Here is a 21,985-nt window from a genome sequence, read left to right as displayed (position 1 = left end):
GCGCGGCGGGGGCGGGGCGGCCGCACGACATCACCGCGGCGACGGGGGCGCCGCTTCCCGCGCCGTTCCCGCCTCCCGGCGCTTCCCTGCCCGCTCCCGCGGCCCGCGCGCGCCATGCTGACCTCGCGGACGTTCGTGAAGCGCACGCGGGCGGGCGCGGTGGTGAAGGTGGTGCGCGAGCACTACCTGCGCGAGGACATCGCGTGCGGCGCCGCCGCGTGCCGCCTCTGCCCCCCCGCCACCGGCACCGCGAGCGCGCCCGCGCTGGAGGCGCGTCCCAGCGGCGCCGGCAGCAGCCTCTGCCCCGGGCCGCACTTCCTCCTGCCCGACACCAACCTCCTCCTGCACCAGGTGAGCGGCTCCGGCAGGGAGCGATGACATGGAAGACCGCCTCAGCGGAGAGACAGGCCCGGGCCCCGGGGAGGGCCCGCCGCCGCCGCCTCCCTCTGGGCCCGGCCGTGCTCCATGTGGAGCGTCAAGCCCTTCCTGCTCCGGCCTTGGTTAAATCCGTGTGTGGGTGAATTATCCCGCGCCCGTTACGCGTGGGCTTCCGGTGTCTGGCAGCGCGCTGTGGGCTTGGCTCCTCCCATTGTTCCCTGTGGCTACTTGATCCCTGGCTGGCCAGTCCGTTCTTTCCTTGCCCGCTCCTCAGCAGACGGCTACAGCATCACCAGCTCCAGCTCTGGGGTTTTCGGGGGTTTGGGGTTTTTTACTTATTTGGTTTTGTTTTTTTCTGCCTTGTTTTGTGAACGGTAGGAGTAAACATCAACACATTTATTTTGCTCGTTGTGATCTGATGTGGGTATGGAAAAAGTCAGTCAGAGAGAGTCGGTAGACTCTAAAACAGTGATTGGGATCTTCTTGTGGTCACTGAATTTTCTTCTCAACCAGAATTTTCCCTAAATGCCTCTTCTGTTTTTCAGAATGTAGGTTTGTGTTCTCTATACTGTGATGTTGATTTCGTGTAATAAATACAGGCTACAAAATCATCCCATGTGCAACTCTGGAAGCAGTGGGAGAAACTTTACTCTGTCGCCCGTCAGTAGTTGTGCAAAGGTTTGAGTCTGAGCAGTGCAGACACTAGACTTTGAGCCTGGGAGACATTGGAATCCTAAGATTGACATTTAATTATTTTTTTTTTTAGTTGCTTTTGAATACCTGTGTAGAAGGTAGAATAGCCCTGAGCAGACATTGGAGACTGGAAGTAATTAATGAATCCTGACATGGAGTACTCAGAAGAGGGGCACAACACTTTTGTATTTTAGCAGTTTTACATCCCAAAAGTTGTAAGTAAGGATTTTCTTCCCAAAACAGCATATCAAAGGGTGTTTTCAGCCTGTTACACATGGACTTCTTGTTGTCTGTTGGTAAAGTTTGTATGTGCATCCTGTGGAGCACTGTAAGAATGTGCCAGGGTATGCTGCCACAAACTGGAGAAGTGGGGATTAGGAAGTCTTGGTAACAGTAGGGAAAGGATTTGCCTCGCAACTGAAACAGGTTTTCAAAAGTAAGGCTTGGCCTGGTACTTCAGCTTGTACGTAGAATAATAATGGATTTCTTCCCTAATGAGCATGGCTCTAAATCTTTCAGGTCATCTAAACATCAAGGTCAGGGAAGCTTGGTCTGGCATTGCTTTTGATTCTTTTAGCTATACCTTCTAGAACCTTATTGCTTTCTCATTCTGGAGGTGGGTTTGCACAGTTCCTTACCACAAACCTAGCAAGTGGAGCTCTCATCCATTTATGCTGACAGCTTGCTTGGATCCTTGGTGTGGATTTTTGCATACCATGTTGTCAGGAGTTAGCAAAGAAAAGTACTGACAAATTTTTAACAAATTTCCTTAAAAAAGAAAAACATCTTTTAAAAGACAAGAGCAGCTAACAGAATTCCAATTGGCTTGACTCTGTGCAAATTAAAATTGCAGTGCAACAGTGGGATTATTTTTGGAGAACTTAAGCCTACACATGCACGTCCAGGCATGTCCTGTCAACTGTGTAACAGTGCTCAGGTGCTATTTTATGGCTTGCATTGCTCACAAAGGCATATGCCATACAGCCTGTAAATTATGGTCGATTACTGTCAGCTTGTGCATAGTTGTATTTTGTTTACTAAGATTACAATTTACAGGAACCCATTTTATGTAAATAAAATTTCTAGTGTACAATTGGCCTTACATTTGTTTGGAGACCTGCATATGTTGGGGATGAATTTGTTGGAAGTCAGAATAAGTCCTTCTCTTTACTCCAGGAAAATTCAGGTAATGGAGAATATGGAAAATCCTACTTGATTTTTTTTTTCCCATGAGCAGGAGGAAGCAACTTAATACACTGTTCAGTTTCCCAGTAGTGAGAGAAGAAGACAGAAGGAGTGCCACTCATTATTCCTGTTAGCTTCTTATGTATTAACCAAACAAATATTTTAAGTCCTGTTATTGGATACAATTAAACAGGAATTTTGATTCATTTCCATTTTGTTCCTCAGATTGATGTCCTTGAAGATCCTGTTATTAAGAATGTCATTGTGCTGCAGACAGTCTTACAAGAAGTCAGGAATCGGAGTGCACCGGTGTACAAGCGAATTAGGGACATGATTCAAAACCCTGAAAAACATTTCTATTCTTTCACCAATGAGCATCATAGGTAAGGTGTGGAATAGGGTATAACAAGGTTGCTCTGATGTCTGATAAAAAAAAGTGGGAAACAAAACTGGAACATGTGGACTAGGAAGAAAAATTAGACTGGTGTGCATAGAACCGTATACTTCTAAAGAATCCTGTTGGGAAATAGTTGCGTGTTCCAGGAGCTTTTCTGTTTATAATTAGTATAAGTATATATATGTTATGGAAGGAGGATTGGAATATTGAATAAACCGTATAGATAGCACTGTTATCTTGAGCAATAGAATACTGATTTTCCATTTCCTTTTAAGCATATTCCAATGCTTTATTGTCATCTCAGTCTGTAGCAGAATTCAAAAATCTGTTAGTAAGTTAGTGACAGAAAGCTCTAAGAAATGAAGATGCAATGAATTTGCATTTATTTGTGCTCACAATTAATTTCCAATACTGCAGTATCGTAGTTTTAGGAATCTCGAATCCACAGTTCTAACATCTTGAATGCAATCCTCTTCAATTGTCTGTGAGAAGGTTGTATTAGAAATTAACGCTTCCTTCCTATTTTCCTTTACCTGTCTGTCTCCTGGCCCTTCAGTGGCCTAAGAAGTGTTACATGTAGTTTAAAATGTGTACAGTAATGATTCTTTTGGCCTCACAGCCTTGATCTTGTTTGTCCTGAAAATTTTTCTGAGTGGAGATACATGTTGGGATTTTTTTTGTTTTGTCACACCCTGCCTTTTTTTTTAAAATTTATTTAGGGAAACGTACATAGAGCAAAAGCGAGGAGAAACTTCTAATGACCGCAATGACAGAGCCATTCGGGTAGCAGTAAACTGGTACAATGAACACTTGAAGAAAATAGAGGATGAGGAGAAGATTCAAGTTATCTTTTTAACAAATGACAGAACTAATAAAGAGAAGGCTTTAGAGGAAGGGATAACTGCTTATACGTGTAAGTGAAATAGTATGTATGTTTAATTTATTGTTCAGATAAACTGTGCAGTCTCTTCATACCTAAATCCTGTGCATCTCTCACATAAATATTTATGTGTGTGCTTTTGTAGGTGAGGAGTATATAAAAAGCTTGACAGCTAATCCTGAGCTTGTAGATCGTCTTGCTTGTGTATCTGATGAAGGGGTATGTTTTTATTTTCTTTTTATAAAATAAATTAATCAGAAATGGTTTGCAGTATAATATTGGATACTGTATGTCAGGCTATCAGCATCCATTTAGAATATGAGGGCTCTGGACTTTATTCCCATTTTGGCAGTTTAACTTGTTGTCAACTGAAAAGTAAAAAGGAAACATTGCAGCCATTTTTAGTGCTGCTTATATGCCTGTTAGTAGGTGTCTTGTTATTTGCAAAAAAACAGTTGCTTTAGGCAACTGTTGAGACGATGAGAATAATAACAGTTGGTTTAAATAAAGTGTATAAATATGAGAAATAATTGAAACAAAATGAAAACAAAATATGTTGCTGACTACTTAGATTTTGGGTTGTGTGTACTTGAAAGTTTGTTAACTTATTGATCAAAAGTATTTTCATGTGGTGATCAGTTAAGTTGACATAAATGCAGTCTGCAGTTCAAAGATGAGCTACATCCTCTTCTGTTTCCTTGTGCTTTGTGTTTGTCAGAATCAAGACTTATATTTTCCCACACAAAGTTATAGAGCTGAACACTAACTACAAAAAATGGGAAAGTTCATTTCATCATAGTTCTAACAGAATAGAGCTTTAACATGTAAGAGTAGGAAGAGAGTAAGAGAGTAAGAGTGGAATGCTCAGATGATCTTCTCAGCAGCTAACTGTAGATCATTCGGGTTCTCCAAAGCTTAGTCACAGTAACGTATTTTCATAATGTTTCATATAGCTTACAATGTATACACTGTGCCATACTCTTCACTATGTAGTACTGTACTAGTATTTTTTTGTTAAGTGTATGTTTAGTCAGTATATCCAAATGAAAAGTGTATGCCACTCATGCAGTATCATTTTAAATAACTGCAGTCAAACAGGAAAACAAGAGTTCCTGGAATTGCCATGTTTTTATGGTTTTTATGCTTTTGATGCTTTATTAGAAAAAATACTGCTTAGTAGTAGTTTTTTATTACTGTGTTTATTCCTACCTGCACATAGTTACAATTTTGGAGTTTGTCAGCTTGAGTGTCATGTTCCTGAGCTCAGTTTGGAAATAATCATGAATATAAAATACTGAAAATTTCTTCTCCTTTTTTCCTAAAGAAAGAAATAGAAAGTGGAAAAATAATATTCCCAGAACATATTCCTCTTAGCAAATTGCAGCAAGGAATAAAATCTGGTATTTACCTCCAAGGAACTTATAGGGCGAGCAGAGAGAATTATCTTGAAGCTACTGTTTGGGTTCATGGAGATGCTGAAGAAAACAGAGAGGTGAATTTTTCATTTTTTCTTTGTGCTGTGAACTTTAACTAGCCTCAGTAATGACTAAAATTTTAATTCTTTCATGGTGACGTGTGTTAAAATGGAGCATTTTAGTAGTTTTTCCTCTTCTTGTTTTTTTCAGTGTTTTTGCTGACATTTTCATTTGTTCTTTGTATGGATATAGACTACTGAAATGCTGACTGTGCTCTTTGTGAAAAAAAGAATAATGTGTTTAAAATTAGAGTTTGATAAAGTAATTGGTAAAATAAAGCTGAGTCTTAGTTGTTAATAGTTTTTTAATTGACTCAACAGTTTTTAAAATCAGTTTGAAATATATGGTGAAAGACAAAGGAACAAGTGTGTGGTAGGATTTTCAGAAAAAACTGTCATAAGGCCTTGTGGAGTTCTCTTGCTTTATTTCCCCTCCTATTTTCATGCTTGGTGAGGAGGGGATGACTTTTTCCTGCCCAGCAGTCAACCCATCTGTCTCCCTGCTGAATTCTCAGTTGATACAGTTGTACAGACACTGTTTCCAAGCAGTGGCAGTTGTCTCCTCTCTCCCTATTTGTGGTTGCAGCTGGAGATACTTCTCTGTCTCTCTTTTATTCCTTTTTCCCAGTAGTATGTGGAGTCCCCAAGCCTGCCAAAAACATTTTTTTATAAAAGGAATTGGAATCCTGAAATAAGATCATCAGTACTCTAAGAAACCTAGACAGAGGGGAAAAAAAATGAGTCACAAACATGCTTTATAATGTTCTTTGGAGTGCAGAGCCTGTTATACATGTTTACTCTTCTGTTACACTGCTTTGATTTGGGTGTTCTGTGTTTATCATCATGAATATTTGCATTTTCGTTTTGTTTTCTAAAAAATCTAGATAATTGTTCAGGGACTGAAACATTTAAACCGAGCAGTTCATGAAGATATTGTCGCCGTGGAGTTGTTGGCAAAAAATGAATGGGTAGCACCATCCTCAGTGGTCTTGCAAGATGATGGCCAGAATGAAGATGACATAGAAAATGAAGAGGAGAAAGAAAACATTGTATGAAATAAATAATTTTACTTAACTGTTATGTTAAGAGAGAAATTCAATCTGCAGTACCTGACAGTGTTAGGCTTTAGATTTATCCATACTTTGTATAGGCTGTGAATACAGAAGTTATAAAACTTAATTTGTAGTTGTACAGTTGTGTTAAATAGATGATGATGTATAGAATGGATACTTTTTAATTAATCTCAGTTAGAAATTCCCACATTACTTTATTAAGCTTAATAAATCCGAAAGTTATTGAGTGGTAGTCAGGAAATAATGTAAATCTGTATACCAATGTGCAGATCAGGATTTGCTAGAATAGGAGCAGGTGTTGTATTACACTGACAGTTACCTTTTATAGGCAGTACATTTGGAACCAGTTGTAAAATATTCCTCAGCTTCCTGCAGTAATTGCAATTAATGTGCACGCAGTCCACACACGTATGTCCTGACCAAGAAGATCATTCCTTTAAAAATGATCCTTCAGCTGAATGTCATGGGAATTTTTTTTTAATGATCGTGTTGAGAATTACCGGCGAATTTTCAAGCAGGATAAAAGGACTCCTGAAGATTAAAATAGGTTGTAAAATAAGATGGAGATTGTTATTTGTCTGGGTTTTTCTAATGAACATAATTTCAGAAAAATGAAGAACAGCAGAAAAAGACTGGAAAGAAATACTGTCTTATCCCACTATCTCTACTCACTCCACAACTAAGAAGTTGTGTCACTTACTGAAAATGCTAAAAGTTATGCAAAGCACAGGGAGGCATAGTTCTATTTATGAGGTTAAAATAGAATTTATGGCATTATAATGAGACATAAAGTGTTACTACCAAGGTTTGAGGTATGTGCTGTAGTCAAACATGTTTACATGAGTTTAAACAGTTTTGTATTTTTAATCTTTGTGTCCTACCAGCTGAAGACTGCTGTTAACAAGGACATGCTGAGACCTACAGGAAAAGTAGTGGGCATTATAAAACGAAACTGGCGACCATATTGTGGCATGCTTTCCAAATCGCAGATCAAAGAGGTAAAGAAATAATCCAGTTAATAAATCCAGAAATATACCTGGAGGTGCAGGTTTTGGGGTTTTGTCTTTAATTGGGAATTAATTGTTGTTTTTTCTGGCTGTTAATAGGCAAGGCGCCATTTGTTTACACCAGCTGATCGCAGAATTCCTCGCATTCGAATAGAAACCAGACAAGCAGAAACATTGGAAGGACAAAGAATAATTGTTGCTATTGATGGTTGGCCCAGGAATTCCAGGTATCCTAATGTAAGTTTAAGCATTTTCTTTTGAACTTTTAGCTATCTGATTTTTATGTGTTATTATATATAAAATGTTTGTTATCTGCAACACTGAGCAACTGCGAGCAGCGTTGACATGAATTTTAAGTTATTTGAATGCCATTCGATGGTGCAAATTAAGGAAGTCCTTAATTGATGTAGTTTGCTCTTCCCCCCCAAAAACAGGTATGGATTATCATGCTTTGAAAGCTTACTCATGCAGTTCTGCAGTAAACATATATGTGCTACTTCAGATACTTAATATAGACTAACCATGGACCACCTTGCATGAGGTGTGACTCTTGGGGTTGTCCTGTGCAGGGCTGAGAGCTGGACTTGAAGATCCTTCCGGGTCCCTCCCAGCTCAGCATATTCTATAATTCTGGGATTGTTTTAGTCTGGGTTCCTAGAAATATGAATCTTTCGCTCTGATTTTGCTCATTCACACATACGGATCACTGTTCTGGCAGATATTTAACACATAGGCCAAATTCAATCAAAGTGCCAGTAGGACTGAGTTACAGATAATTAACTTCTTAGAACTTGAGTGTAAATAAATATGAGGCTGTATGAGAAACTGAGGACACCAGTGCCAATTTGTGTTGAACACTAGCTAGGTTTTGAAGAGGCTTCCAGTGGCTTGTGTAGGAATGCATAGCTTTTAAGAATGAGCACACAGGTGACTCATGCAAGTTTAGAGAAATGAAAGGCACATGGAATATATGGAAGAAGCAGTAAGACAAAGCATTACTGCAGGGGATGACAGAAGTGAGGAATAAAGTGTGACACAATGCAAACCCATAGAGAAATTAGAGCTTATTAGTTTTGCTGCTTATTCAGCAACGGCTTTTCCTTCCTGCAAAAAAGAATTCACGTTTACAATTTTTTCTGCCTTAACTATGTAGAATTTAGTGCCATTCGAGGAAAAGAGGGGCATGTACACAGTGCAAACTTACTGAATCAAATAAATGTTTAAAATGAAATTTCTCTCTTAAAGATGAGAAAGTTAACTAAAGAAAAAAGATTGGTCCTACTGGGTAGTTTAATATATGAGTAACCTAAGGGATAATATTCTCAAATACTTATTTTTGGGCAAATGGTATCACTTGATGTATGCATGTGTGTGTATGTATATTGTTTCTCAGGGTCATTTTGTAAAGAATTTGGGAAGTGCTGGAGATAAAGAGACAGAGACAGAAGTTCTTCTACTTGAACATGATGTCCCGCATCAGGCTTTTTCCCAGGCTGTTCTTAGTTTTCTACCAAAAATGCCATGGAGCATTACAGAAGAGGTAATTATTTGTAAATTACTGTAATAATTACTGTACCTTCTGTTTCAAAGCAAACTGACATTTTCGGATATTCCAGTGCACCAGAAATAGGAGAAATGTTGTCCAGGACTGTTTTGTCTTAGGTTGAACTTTCAGCTGGATTTCCTATGGAAACAAGACCTCTGCAAGTTTTTGGGTTTTGGCTAAAACTATGTTTGCTGGGGATAAACATTTTAAGACAAAAACATATTACAGGTTTCATTAAAGAATAAAAAGATAAAAGAATGCTTTTGCAAATGGGAGGCTGCAATTCAAATAATTATACAATCATCCCTAAGAGTTTTTCATCTTGCAAAATAGCTTTGTAACCAAATGTGGCAGCCTGTTTCACGGACAACATAATCTGAGGTGTGGAGACTTAAATGTATTTCTGCTATAATACAGTAATTAGAGAAAGAAGCAATTCTGGAAGGAAAATTTCTGTTTAAATGCAGTTAGTGAGTTTCAGGTTTGCCCCAGTAGCTTAAATATGGGAAATGGTTGCTTTAGAATTTACGGGAAAATGTCATCGGGGGACAATTTGAGCATAGTTTTTGATTTGGGCTGGGCTGAGTGTTTTTGTGTGTGCATTTTAATTTCTTGGAGGTGGGCTACTTTTATTATAATTTATTGATCACCACAACCGGTCTACTCTGGCCTCAAATCGGGAGGCCTGGAGACACACCATCTGTAGTGCAGCCGTCTCCTTTGAGAACACACGCAGGATCACTCTTGAGGAAAAAAGGCAACGCAGAAAGAACCGTGTATTGCAGAATACACCACCTAAGGAATCTTTCTGCTGTGCCTTTTGCAATTGGATATGTCTGTCACGTATTGGCCTCATAAGCCACCAGCGTGCCTGTGTCAAATGTGGATAGAGCCTTCCCAAATCTTCGTTCGCGAAGCCTAGCCATGATGATTACCTACTTCTGTTTTTTTTTAATGGAAACAGAAGGAGGGATCTTCATGTAAATTAGCTCAGTAAAAGTCAGTTGCCTAGTCTTAGATACTTGAGACCTTTTTGCAGCCATTGTACAGAGGTAGATACTTCCAAAGTGTGCAGTTCCTTTCAACTGTCTAGACATCTAAGCCTTAGAAAGCTAGAGTTGAGAGCAGTCATATCCTAAACAAGTCATCCATCTGGACATGAGTCAGAATTTCACTTCAAAAAATCTTGATTCCTGGTCCTGCTAATTCTAAGATCATAACAAGATTATGGTTCTGTTCCTCTTCCTGATTGCTGTAAAACAAACAAAAAAATTATTACTTGATAATCTTCTATCTGTTTTAATCTTGTACTAAAGAAAAACAAAACAAAAGCATTTTGAAAATACTTGCTTGCTTGGGAAAATCTTATGTAATGTGCCTTTCTCAAATAATTGTTTTTACTTTGATATGGAAGGTGTTCTTGAAAACAGTTTTTTGTTTATTTTAAATTTCAGGATATGAAACACAGGGAGGACTTAAGGCATCTGAATGTTTGTAGTGTTGATCCTCCTGGCTGTACGGATATTGATGATGCATTACATTGCAGAGAAATAGAAAATGGAAATATAGAGGTATTGTATCAAGCCAATCATTTACTTATTTACTTCTTCCTTTATTTTACAAACAGCGCAGTAGTGGTAATAGAATAGAATAATATATGACATGACTATAGAATAGTATATGACATGAGCCAAGCTCCAGATCTGTTATAATAAAGTAGTGATGTTTGCACAGCTGCAAGATTGCAATAAAGAAAGGGAGTTGATTTTCATTATATCAGTGTGGGAATTTAATGTCTTCTAAATTCACCCTGGTTTATCCTCGTATGTCATGGGAAATAACATAAAATGTATTTACTGCTTTAGGTAAGTATTATAAACAAGGATATTTATCCTTATTAGAATAAGGAACTGTCAGAAAAAAAAAGCTAAGATACTGCTATAATGCCCATGGTATGATTATTTTATTAAAAAAAAAAGGCATTAAAAAGCTACAGGCTTAACACCAGCTCTCTACTCTCTTATATCTAATTTAGTCAGATTGTCTTCCTTTTGGAATTCAGAATTGTAATAGCAGGGTGTGCCAAAATGGAAAGTAAGAACTTTGTAGTGAGCCTTGAAGAAAATGAAAGAGGTTATTTGAGCCCCCAGGCAAAGAGGAGTTGCATTGGTAATGAATGTAACTTCCCCCTAAACGTACACATGTCTTATTATGAATAATTGCTGCAACTATTCCCTTTCTAATATCTGTATGATAGGATTTAACTATTCCTATTAGTAAATACAGGAGCTGCTGAAGGGAACTGGCAATGGATAAGTTGGGTTGTAAATAAAAACTCAAGAAAGTTTGAGAACTCTTTCTGTTTCATGAGATGCATAATGTGATGCTTGTTTTCCAGGTCGGTGTACATATTGCAGATGTCAGTCATTTCATTCGCCCAGGAAATGCTTTGGATGAGGAGTCAGTAAAAAGAGGAACAACAGTATACCTGTGTGAAAAAGTAATTGTTTTCTACAGCTTTTGGTGCTATTAAGTGCTTGGATTTTCATTGCTTTCCCCTTTTACTTCTTGGGAGTAGACACATTCTCTCTGAATTAAGGAAAAAAAAAAGGAGACTCCTTCAGGCTGCACTTAATTTGTCTAAGACATTTTTTTTCCCTTTTTATCTTTTAAAATCCATTATCTGGAGAATATCCCTTTCAACTCCTGTTTGAAGCATTATTGACATGCGGCTCTGAAACTGGAATACTGTTTTAATACTAATCTGCAATTGCAGAATTGGCCTGGTTTTGCCTTTTCCATTGTGGGTTTTTTTTTCATAATAGCTAAATCTCTGGTGTTTCCTATGATTTGCATTCATTAACACTGTGAACTTGGTCCTGTTTATTTTATTTCTTACAGACCACAATATTTTTTCAGAAATAACAGTTACTAAAAAAAAAAGATAATTTAAATGGATCTTGGAATGAATTTTCTTAATGTAGCATACTTTTCTTTCAGAAATCTGAGCTTTCATAGAAAAAAAAAGTCGTTATTACCTCTAAGCTTTCAGTATATTAAAAATCAGTAAGTTAAAATACATACTTTTAACTACTTAGGATTTTTATTCTTTACTTTGCAGAGGATTGATATGGTTCCAGAGCTACTTAGTTCCAACTTATGCTCCCTGAGATCTAATGTGGACAGGTATATGCATATGATCCATAATTTGATCCTGACAAGAAACTACCCGTGTTTTTGTATGGATTTTAACAGATTTTCCTCTCCTTCTCCCTCTTATAGGCTTGCATTTTCATGTATTTGGGAGATGAACCACAAGGCTGAAATTCTAAAAACCAGATTTACAAAGAGTATTATTAATTCCAAGGTTAGTCACATTAATATTATTACACTTCTGAAAAAAAGCTGAAAGCTGTATTATAAAAACGATGATCAACAAACTTGATAATATAAGTTTTCTTTCTGCTTATTGATTTATATTTTCTTAGACTTACAAAATTATGGTGGAATCCTAAAAATAAAGAAAATATTATATTCTGCCCTCTTTTAAGCCTCTAATGCTGCAATGTTTTTGTGTATGGTTACTTGGTATATGAGATATATAGGACATGGTTGATATATACCAGCTAGTTATATTTTTAGTTAAATACTGTGGATTCAGTTAAATACTGTAGATGTTTAATACATTTCTGAAAATTAGATCTCTGATGTATAAAATACATCTGCGATCAGCATAAAAAACAATAAAATGCATGGTATTTCTTAATATCTTGAATAGATCTGTCCTCATTTGTCCACTATTCTTTGAGGATGACAGGCATTTAACTTTATATTATTGTGAACCAACTTTGACAGGAAGCTGCACTTTCTGCAAGACAGAACTATGTATTCAATTATGTGTCTTGATGTCTCTCCTTTTTTAACCTCTTCAAGGCTTCTCTTACATATGCCGAAGCACAGATGAGAATTGATTCAGCAACTATGAATGATGAGATTACCACCAGCCTTCGTGGACTAAACAAATTAGCAAAAATTCTGAAGAAGAAAAGAATCGAGAATGGGTAAACCAAGCAGTGTACCTATTACCTTTTTCCCTGCTTTTTTTTCTGACTTTTTTTGTAGTTAAAATGTATGATGGTCCTATATCCATTTTTCTAGTGAAAAATCTTACAAAAGAGAAGTATTTCTCCCATTTTGATTTGCATAAAAATGCTTATCTTCATTTCCCCAAAAATATAAACTTGAAATGTTAACTTTTTCTTCACAAGATCAGTCAATATAGATCTCTTAAAGTTATTATAAAAACACAACCAGGTGAGTAGCATTTGAAATTTTAGGAGCTACTATGGTATGTATCCGCATGACAGTTTCTGCAAATTTGAACATTAATTGCACAATTTCTGCTAATTTTAAATTATAGTTTCATGATAAACTCAGATGTTGTGTACAGGCTTGCAGCTCAGCTGCTCTGTCTGCTTTACTGTAATTCATTAATACCACTTTCTGTCTTCCAGAGCCTTAACACTTTCATCACCAGAAGTTCGTTTCCACATGGACAGTGAAACTCACGATCCTATTGATCTGCAGACTAAGGAGCTCAAGTATGCATTTTATTTATTAGTTAATTCAGGGTAGGGATTGATTTAAAGACATGTTTAAGTAGAAACATTCAGTTAATAGTGTACAAAGTTCCTATAATAGTGCAGGACAGTCAGAGAATGAGAGGATGGAAGAGACCTTTAAAGATCATCTAGTTCCAACTCTCCTGCCAAGGGCAGGGACACCTTCCACTAGACCAGGTTGCTCAAGGCCCCACCCAACCTGGCCTTGAATATTTCCAGGGATGGGACATCGACAACTTCACTGAGCAAGGTGATCCTTGGAAGAGAATTCCTGTACTCCACTACTTGTTTAGCAAGTTTTGAACTGTATTCTTCATATATGCACTGGTGTATTTACTACTGATTCAACAGAGCACTAAGTTTCAAACTCTACATCCCACTGGCTTCTCTGTGGTGCTTTTCTACTGGTAGTAACAAAGGAAAGAAATTAGAAATTGGAAGTTAGAGATTCCTGAAACTTCACGAACAACTGAGCAGTTATGGCACATACACAGTGCTACAATTTTACAGAGGAGTTCTAGTAACAGGGCTATTGATTCAATTTCTGAAGATAAAATACTGTCTTGCATACTACTACTTAGTTTCTGTGCTAAAATCTACACTAGGTTCTGTATACTGTCACAACTTTATGGTGTGCAAAATGGTGCTTTCAAACTTCATATGTGCAATATTTTAACAGTACCCTTAGGAAGAAATCAAGAGGCTTATTTGTTGGCCTTTTCAGGCCTTTTAAAGAGCATTTTTTCTTTAATTTGATATTTTAGAGTATTTCAGGGTTTTTCTGACTCGATATTTGAAACTTAATAAGTGTTATGTTTTTAGTGTTGGAATTGCTTGCTTAAGGGTATAAATGATCAAAACCAGTAGTTAATATTATAAAATATTGTTAGAATTGTGAAATGTTTCTTCATTAGGCACTCAAAATAAATGTGTAATTTAATGCATTTCTAACAATATAAAATATTTTATCACGATAGAGAAACAAATTCCATGGTTGAAGAGTTCATGTTGCTTGCCAACATTTCTGTAGCACAAAAAATTTACGACGAGTTCCCAGAGTTTGCCTTGCTCCGGAAACATCCTGCTCCTCCCCCATCAAATTATGACATCCTTGTGAAGGCTGCGAAGTCCAAGGCAAGTTTTTACCCTGTTAATTAAGTGAATTCATTATGAAAAGCCTTATGAAAAGCCATGTTTTCTCTCTGGTTGGCCACTTACCCAAGAGTAAGGGTTGGAAAGCAGTATTTTGAAAGTGTATCAGTTACCCTTGGAAAGTGCTGATACTTGTAGCAAGATAATTGTACCTCTAGACGAAAGGAAGACTCTTGAGTTTTTTAAACCCTTTCTTAGGTTAAGAAAGTAAATCACTCTCTAAAGTCTTGTATTGTAACACTTGTATGCTGTGAATGTTTCTCCTCTCCAAGTCACATGTGATTTTTGAGCCAGTTTTTGGCTTTTGATCATATACATTATTGATGTACTTAAAAATTGGTCAGTCAAGTCGAATATGTTTCTCTCAAAGTCAGGAAGTAAGAAAATGTGTTTATAGTTTCCATCCTCTCCTTAGATCAGCTAAAGGTTTATTTAGCCTGAAACAAGTCTGAACAAAACCCCCTATTTTTTCAGTTTCAGGATCTTTTATTCGGCCTAAACTTTTAACTTTGTAGGTACTCTGATGTGCATCCATATTTACTTTCCCTTCAACTCTTTCCTCACCCCTTTTTTCTGATTTCCTAAGGGCAAGAGAGAAACTCCCAAAATCTCTCAGTGTGAGATTAATAGACAAGCCAAAACCTAGCCCATTTAATTTTCCACTGGCATAAAACTGGAATAATGATAATGATTTCATTTGTGCTCTGAAAATTATTTTTAAAGTACTGTTTTATTTGGAAAGGTAAATTTCTGTGCATAGATAAACATTCTTTTAAATAAACCAAAGTGGTTTTTTCACCACTTTTGACACAACCATCACAATTAGGTATTAATATGCTGTATTTATACTTTTTAAATATGCAATTATTTTACCATAATACAGGCATAATTTGATCGCTGGATCATACTTTGTTGTCAGTGGTGTACATGAAGGAAAGAGCATTCAACTGATCTTGTGATGAAACTTGCTTTGTGTTTCTGAAAATCTAAAATGCACTGTATTTTCACACTATCTGAATTTTTATCGGAGAACACTGGCAAACAGGGAGCAAATTGACATACAGTACTAGTTTTACAAATCACTTTTATAATAATTTTGCGGAGGAAATACAACAAAGTCAATTACCTTGTGCTTGGATGAAAATCTCTGTGTGGCATAAATATGGGGGGGATTATATTCTTTCTGATTTATTCGGGGGAAAAAGCAACATAGTAATATTGGGATACAGTGTTTTTTCATTGAGAATTGATGTATTTTCTGAATTCCTAGGCTAATGACATTTCATGTTTTGCACAGAACGCTAGTAATAATGAGAGAGGGACCTGCGCGTGGGTAGATTTTTATTTTTGTAATAGTTGCATTCCATTATGTTATTAGGTGTGATACCTGTGCCAGTTGCTAAGATTACCATGGATGTAGCTGTTGCATTTCTGCTTATACTCTTAACATTTGCTAGTAATACCTGACCTTTATTATATTTCTTCTTCTCTCGTTTCAGAATTTGGAAATCAAGACAGATTCAGCAAAGGCTTTAGCTGAATCACTAGACAAAGCTGAATCTCCTACATTCCCCTACCTAAATACACTGTTGCGAATTTTGACCACACGTTGCATGATGCAAGCTGTTTATTTCTGCTCTGGAATGGATAATGATTTTCATCACTATGGTTTAGCTTCACCTATTTATACCCACTTTACCTCACCTATTAGAAGGTACTTTTATTTTACAGAAGTTTCAGAGAACAAAAAGAAGTGATTTATTTGTGAAGAAATTCTATTTTAAATTGTGGTGTTCTGTTTGAAACAAATTACTGTTTCTGTTCAGTGTTAGATTTCAGTTGAAACAGCAGTGGCTTAAATCATGATCCATCTTCATGTAAGCTCCCAAATTTATTGTCCACAACTCTTAAGATTTAGTACATTTTTTTAAAAGACCCATAAAAGTAATAGAAATATATCCCTAATACAGATCTCTGTCATAGAAATGCACTTTGGGGTCAGTTAGCATTAATCTCAACCAGAGACTGAGGCAGAGTTTGCCTAGTGACTTTTTAGATGGAAGCTGCGTTTAAATTTTGAGGAGACTGTACTTTACATATGAAAACACTGCTAATTGGAAACTTGCTTTTGTAGCTGTTGCCTTGTAATGAAATCGTACTTCAAAAAGTAGGTTGGTTTTTTTAATTCTAACCAAGGATTATCAGAGTTTTGAGGAAAATAACTGTTATCATCTTTTGCTCCTTAGAAACATTTCAAGTGAAATGTCTTTACATGCGGATTAAAATTCCTACACCTTTATGTGGATAATTTGGGGAATTTCTAGGGTCCAGATAGTAACTTTAATTCCTACTAGATGTGTTAAAAAGTTCCTTGCTGAGGTTCTAATAAGAGTTATGTACTAAGAAGTTCAAATGGGATTACGTTTTGCAGATCAATGGCATTGTAATACTATTCTATGCTAAATTTGTCTAGTTCACGGCAAAGGCAAGAAGGATTAGTTTAAGATGCCATGGTGAAACATTCTTTAATCCAAAAATAAAACTTTTTTTCTTCTTTGTAAGCATTCAACAATACAGGCTCTATTGATACAATATAGAAAACAGTATAGTTCATTCTGGCTCTGCAGTGCATCTTTGGTCAGCAAAGACAGTGATCTTGAATTGATTCAGGGAGTTGCCGTCAGACTGTCATTATTACAAAAACTTTTAGATCTGTAAGATTCAAAAATCCAAACTTATATTCAGAAACTTTATTTTCAAAAAATATGTTTTGCTATGTCATTGATCGTTTAACCTCATCTCTGCAGGTATGCTGATATTATAGTGCATCGGCTTTTGGCAGTGGCCATAGGAGCAGACAGTACTTACCCAGAACTGACAGATAAACATAAACTAGCAGATATGTGTAAAAATCTCAATTACCGACATAAAATGGCACAATATGCACAAAGAGCATCTGTCGCATTCCATACACAGGTAAGTAGTCCTGAGATGTTACAGGGTTAACCATGGACATTCACGTTGATTTTAAAGCAAGGGGGGGAACACTGGTACTTTATAGTGCAAAACCAAGCAGGTCTGCAGAAATGATCAAGGCTGAGGGATGCTTCTTTGAGGAAAAGCTTAAAGGCTACATTGCTTGTTCTGAAAAATTCGGAATAATGGCATCTTAAGAGGTCTTTTAGTTTTGTATTTTTTATAAATACTGTGAATGCTTAATACTACAGTGATGTTATAAATGGTTTATGGGTTTTTTTTTAAATCTGCCTTCAATATATGCTGTGTAATTCTCATTAAGTATAGATTGGTATTTGTTTTATTTTTCTAAGGCAGTATATCTGTAATTCGGAAGAGAATGTTCTAGTGCTTTTTTTTCTTATTTCTGTATTTTACTTTTGTTACAGTTATTCTTCAAAACCAAGGGAGTAGTAAATGAAGATGCATATATATTATTTGTAAGAAAAAACGCAATTGTGGTTCTGATCCCTAAGTATGGGTTAGAAGGAACAGTCTTCTTTGAAGAAAAAGACAAACCAACACCAAAACTGGATTACAACAATGAGGTGTGTTCTTATTATTCTTAAAGTTTGCTCTTAAATACCTTTATTTTTTTATTTGGTAATTGAGCAGAATGACTAAAGTGTATTGTAGTTGGATTTAGAAGGGTACAAGAGGTTTTTCTAAATGCAAGTTTATTAATCCATAGTAGTAGTGCTGCTATAGTATTTGTAAGTCTAAATAAACAGGTTCTGACAAACAGGTTTCTGTGATACTGTTGATATCTAATTATGTGTACCAGATATTATGGCACTAATTTGTGACCATTTTTATTTACATGTAAGATTGAATTTTCCTACAAAAATATTTATTTCTATAAAAACATAAGACATTGCAAGTATTTATACAAAATATGAACTTTCAGGTACCATCACTTACTGTGGAAGACACAACATTACATGTATTTGATAAAGTTAAAGTGAACATTACGTTAGATGATTCCAACATCCAACATCAGAAAATGCGGATGGTCTTGGTAGAACCGAAGGTAAGGCACAAAATTCACAGAACCATATTACCCTTCAATAATGTTACAAAATTGTCATGTGGTAAAATTGAAATTTAACCAGAAGAAAAACAATTTAGCAGGAGCTTGTGATGATTGCTTCATATCCACTCTCGGTAGAACAGAGGTCTGCTTTCACTGGCTGTTGAAAAGAATAGAGGTGTCTAAATTAAATTTCTGTTCTGGGCCCATTGGGATATTTCCGTTGATGGGAAAGGTGATGATTTGCTGAAGTAGTATCTTGAATTTCACTGTTCTGTAATCACATCTCTCTTTGAAAATCTGCCAAAACTCAGTATGATCTTTTTGCTCCAGTGAATTGCAGTGTGATGGGTGGCTCAGAAGTTAACTCTGTATAATTGCTGGCTGTCATGGCAGTTCTGTCCTACAACTCCCACAATATAAAAATTTTCTCTTGATAATGTTGTAAGAACTGTAATGTCCTAGTAACTGCCTCTGGCTTAAGACTTTTCAATTCCAGCTTATTAGTGCATCTGGGACACTGGGCTTTTCACTTGGTCTCACACCTTAGGCCTGTTAAGTATTTTGCAAGACATTACAAGATTGTGCACTTAAAGTTACGTGTGACTTTCTTTGTAAACATATGGTTGCAGTAATTGAGTAGCCCTAATCATAGAGGAAAAAGACAACCCCAAATATGCAAGAGCTCCTTGTTGTTTATACAGTCAAACATTATTATTTCTTTTTTCCTTGAGAAATCATGTTTCCAAATGCATGTAAATATTCTGATCTTTGAGCTCTTTTATGATCTTGAACCATAGAATGGTTTGGGTTGGAAGGGACCTTAAAGATCATCTAGTTTCAACCCCCTTGCCATGGGCAGGGACACCTTCCAATGGACCGGGTTGCTCAAAGGCCCCATCCAACCTGGCCTTGAACACCTCCAGGGATGGGGCATTTACAGCTTCTCTGGGAAATCTGTTCCAGTGTCGCACCACTCTCACAGTAAAGAATTTGTTCCTAATAGCTAATCTAAACCTGCCCACTTAAAACCCTTCCCACTTCTGTCACTACATGCTCTTGTGAAAAGTCCCTCTCCAGCCTTCTTGTAGGCTCCCTTCAGGTACTGGAAGGCTGCTCAGAGGTCTACCTGGAGCCTTCTCTTCTGCAAGCTGGACAATCCCCATTCTCTCAGCCTTTCCTCATAGGAGAGATGCTCCATCCCTCTAATCATCTTGGTTTCCCTCCTATGTATTCATTTCAACATGTCCTTCCTGTGATGGGCACCCCAGAGCTGGATGCAGTGCTCCAGATGGGGTCTCACCAGAGATGAGTAGAGAGGCAAAATCACCTCCCTTATCCTGCTGGCCACTCTGCTTTCAATGCAGCCCAGGATACAACTGCCTTTCTGAGTTGCAAGCACACATTGCCAGCTCATGTCCAGCCTTTCATCCACCAGCACCCCCAAGTCCTTCTTGGTAGGGCTGCTCTCCATCTGTTCATCCTCCCCAGACTGGACTGAGTTGAAACTAATCCTTGTGATTTTAAAAACTGAGAGTAGATAATGAAATTTGTAATAGAAAGGAACCGTTGTATTCTGTTGTGCATTCACTTTCTGAGCTGCCCCTTGTTTGTGCTCACCAGCTAAGCTCACCAACAGAGCTACTGCGAGGGGCATGACTCAGGAACATTCCTGCAGCTGTGACTCCAGTCCAAGGGACACACTTTTAAAACAGACACAAAGTAAGACTAATACAAGCTGATGGTTTGGGTTTTTTCCCCCTGTTCTTCCATTCTACTTGTACAAATTTCTGGGAAGGTCCTTACTCTACAACAAAATAAATGCTGTAATTTGAGGTTATCCCTTGATCCACGATTGGCTGTACTGGTTAATCCAAAATACTCCGTCATCCTAAATATCAGTTACTAGTCTTCCTTTCTAGTTAGAGAGGAATATAGGAATAAGATGCACACGCAGTGATCATTCCCTTTGTGTCCATCCAAAGGTTCCAGCCACTTAAATACTGTCTCACAGAGAGAAACACATCTCTGGGTCCAGTCTATAGTCTTGGTCTGTAAATTTGATCTTTTCCCAGTTCTGATTCCCACACTGTCTTGTAGCAGATGATTTTCTAAATCAAAAGGTTCTGATGTTGACGCACTGTATGTAAAAGTTTGTACAAGTAAACTCAAGTTTTACCAGGATAGAAAAAAATTGAGTGAAAAATGTTTTGACTTCTTTTTTTTTTCCCTTACTGTAGATACTAGGAAAGGATGTGTCTGCAAATCCATCTACAGAGGCGAGCAGTGAGAATGAACCAGAGAAAAAGAAAAAGAAGCTACAAAAATAGCTGAATATAAAAGTTAACAAGAAATCACACAATTATTTGCATTTACTTATTTTTTCCCTATGGGCAAAATGCAAGAAACTAGCTTTGTTTACTTTTTAAATACGTATTTTAATAATCTGTAAAAAAATTTTTAAGCAACTTTTTTATGACTATGTATGCGGAACAGTATTTTTAAAACCAGCTATTGTCTACACCTTTGTCTTGTGAGTGAAAATAAATGTTTCTGCAAAGTGAAGGAATGAATGTAGGTTTTCTTTTTAACAGCCTTAAGGCCATTTGAGAGCTTGACAGAAGTCTGTCTCTTCAGTGCATTCTCTTTAGCACCTCCAAACTGAAAGAAGTAATTGAACAACATAGGTATGAAAGAGATGTCTTTATTCTGTTCCTCTACTCAATTTACAATTAGACATGTTAAAGGACTCTCATTAAAACTACTGAAATTAATTTAATGTAAACAATGACCGTTTTGTGCAATGTGTGCCAACCAATGCATTAAGAACAACTACAGAAACAGAATGGTCAAGTTATTTCCATGGTAATTTGCACAGTAGGTTTCTTCTCCAAATCTGTTGTACAAAACACAATAAAAAAATATGCATGTTTTCATAAAATAAATATTTCCCATCTAACTGAAGACTACAAAACAGGACAGAAAATACAGACAATTTACTTGGGGGGATCCTTAATTACTTCTCCCATTCACACACTTCTGCTGTTACTTTTCCCTAACCTTTAAGAACGTACTAATACAGGGTGAAATTAAATATTTTAATGATAGATTTTTTATTTGTGAATACTTCAAAAGCCTCCAATCATTGAACATATTATTAAAAGTTCAAACAATTATTTTAAAAATATAACCCATTCCTAATTACATATATAATGCAGAACAGTTCAGAAAAAGATAATTTGCTTCTTAAATTCATTAAATTAACAGTACTATTTTTAGTAATCATAGTTGCAAAAATAAATCGTGTGTACAGTCCAGAAATCTGAAATTCCTCCTTTCAATTGATTATTGCTAAAGAAAACTATCATGAGAAACAGAAAAGACACAAGGTCATACATAACTTATAAACCTTAGACAAGTTATGTCCTGCTTTTGAGTGACAAAACTTACAAGCTAAAGCTAAGAACATTTTGAAGGCTCTATTGTATAAAGTTCATATACAATGAAGTATATTGTTCATTTCCTACTTTTAA

At 36.8% G+C, this 21,985-nt stretch overlaps 3 protein-coding genes across 11 annotated transcripts in view; 1 reads left to right on the top strand and 2 right to left on the bottom strand.

Moving 5' to 3' along the window:
- Positions 1-538, bottom strand: part of PIBF1 (progesterone immunomodulatory binding factor 1) — a 113,541-nt gene extending 113,003 nt beyond the window's left edge. For both annotated transcript variants that reach the window (XM_064645865.1, XM_064645867.1), the window contains exon 1: positions 337-538. The gene's annotated coding sequence lies outside the window, so the exon portion shown is untranslated. The remainder of the gene's footprint in view (positions 1-336) is intronic.
- DIS3 (DIS3 homolog, exosome endoribonuclease and 3'-5' exoribonuclease) lies at positions 53-20,817 on the top strand. Of its 2 annotated transcripts, none has more exons than XM_064645863.1 (21): positions 53-351; positions 2,482-2,639; positions 3,373-3,566; positions 3,679-3,752; positions 4,858-5,025; positions 5,892-6,056; positions 6,965-7,078; positions 7,187-7,324; positions 8,481-8,627; positions 10,088-10,204; positions 11,032-11,133; positions 11,755-11,819; positions 11,916-12,000; positions 12,567-12,694; positions 13,148-13,234; positions 14,233-14,389; positions 15,907-16,121; positions 17,215-17,383; positions 17,812-17,970; positions 18,330-18,452; positions 20,693-20,817. In XM_064645863.1, exons 1-21 carry the CDS (start codon positions 115-117, stop codon positions 20,780-20,782), a joined length of 2,892 nt encoding a protein of 963 aa, XP_064501933.1. In that variant the 5' UTR covers positions 53-114; the 3' UTR covers positions 20,783-20,817. The 2 variants fall into 2 exon arrangements, with proteins under 2 accessions (XP_064501933.1, XP_064501934.1); XM_064645864.1 differs by lacking the exon at positions 53-351 and adding an exon at positions 1,180-1,286.
- BORA (BORA aurora kinase A activator) overlaps positions 5,413-21,985 on the bottom strand; it is a 34,618-nt gene continuing 18,045 nt past the window's right edge. For 4 of the 7 annotated variants that reach the window (XM_064645873.1, XM_064645878.1, XM_064645875.1 and 1 more), the window contains one exon: positions 17,972-18,612. In XM_064645873.1, coding sequence (XP_064501943.1) covers positions 18,572-18,612 — 41 coding nt within the window. In that variant the 3' untranslated portion in view covers positions 17,972-18,571. Of the gene's footprint in view, positions 5,657-9,786; positions 9,886-17,971; positions 18,613-21,985 lie in introns of those variants that run through there. The other 3 variants (XM_064645876.1, XM_064645877.1, XM_064645879.1) reach the window with 2 other exon arrangements.

Source organism: Pseudopipra pipra, chromosome 2 (genome assembly GCF_036250125.1).
Source record: "Pseudopipra pipra isolate bDixPip1 chromosome 2, bDixPip1.hap1, whole genome shotgun sequence".
Lineage (NCBI taxonomy): Eukaryota > Metazoa > Chordata > Aves > Passeriformes > Pipridae > Pseudopipra > Pseudopipra pipra.
This window is presented reverse-complemented; position numbering and strand designations above follow the sequence as displayed.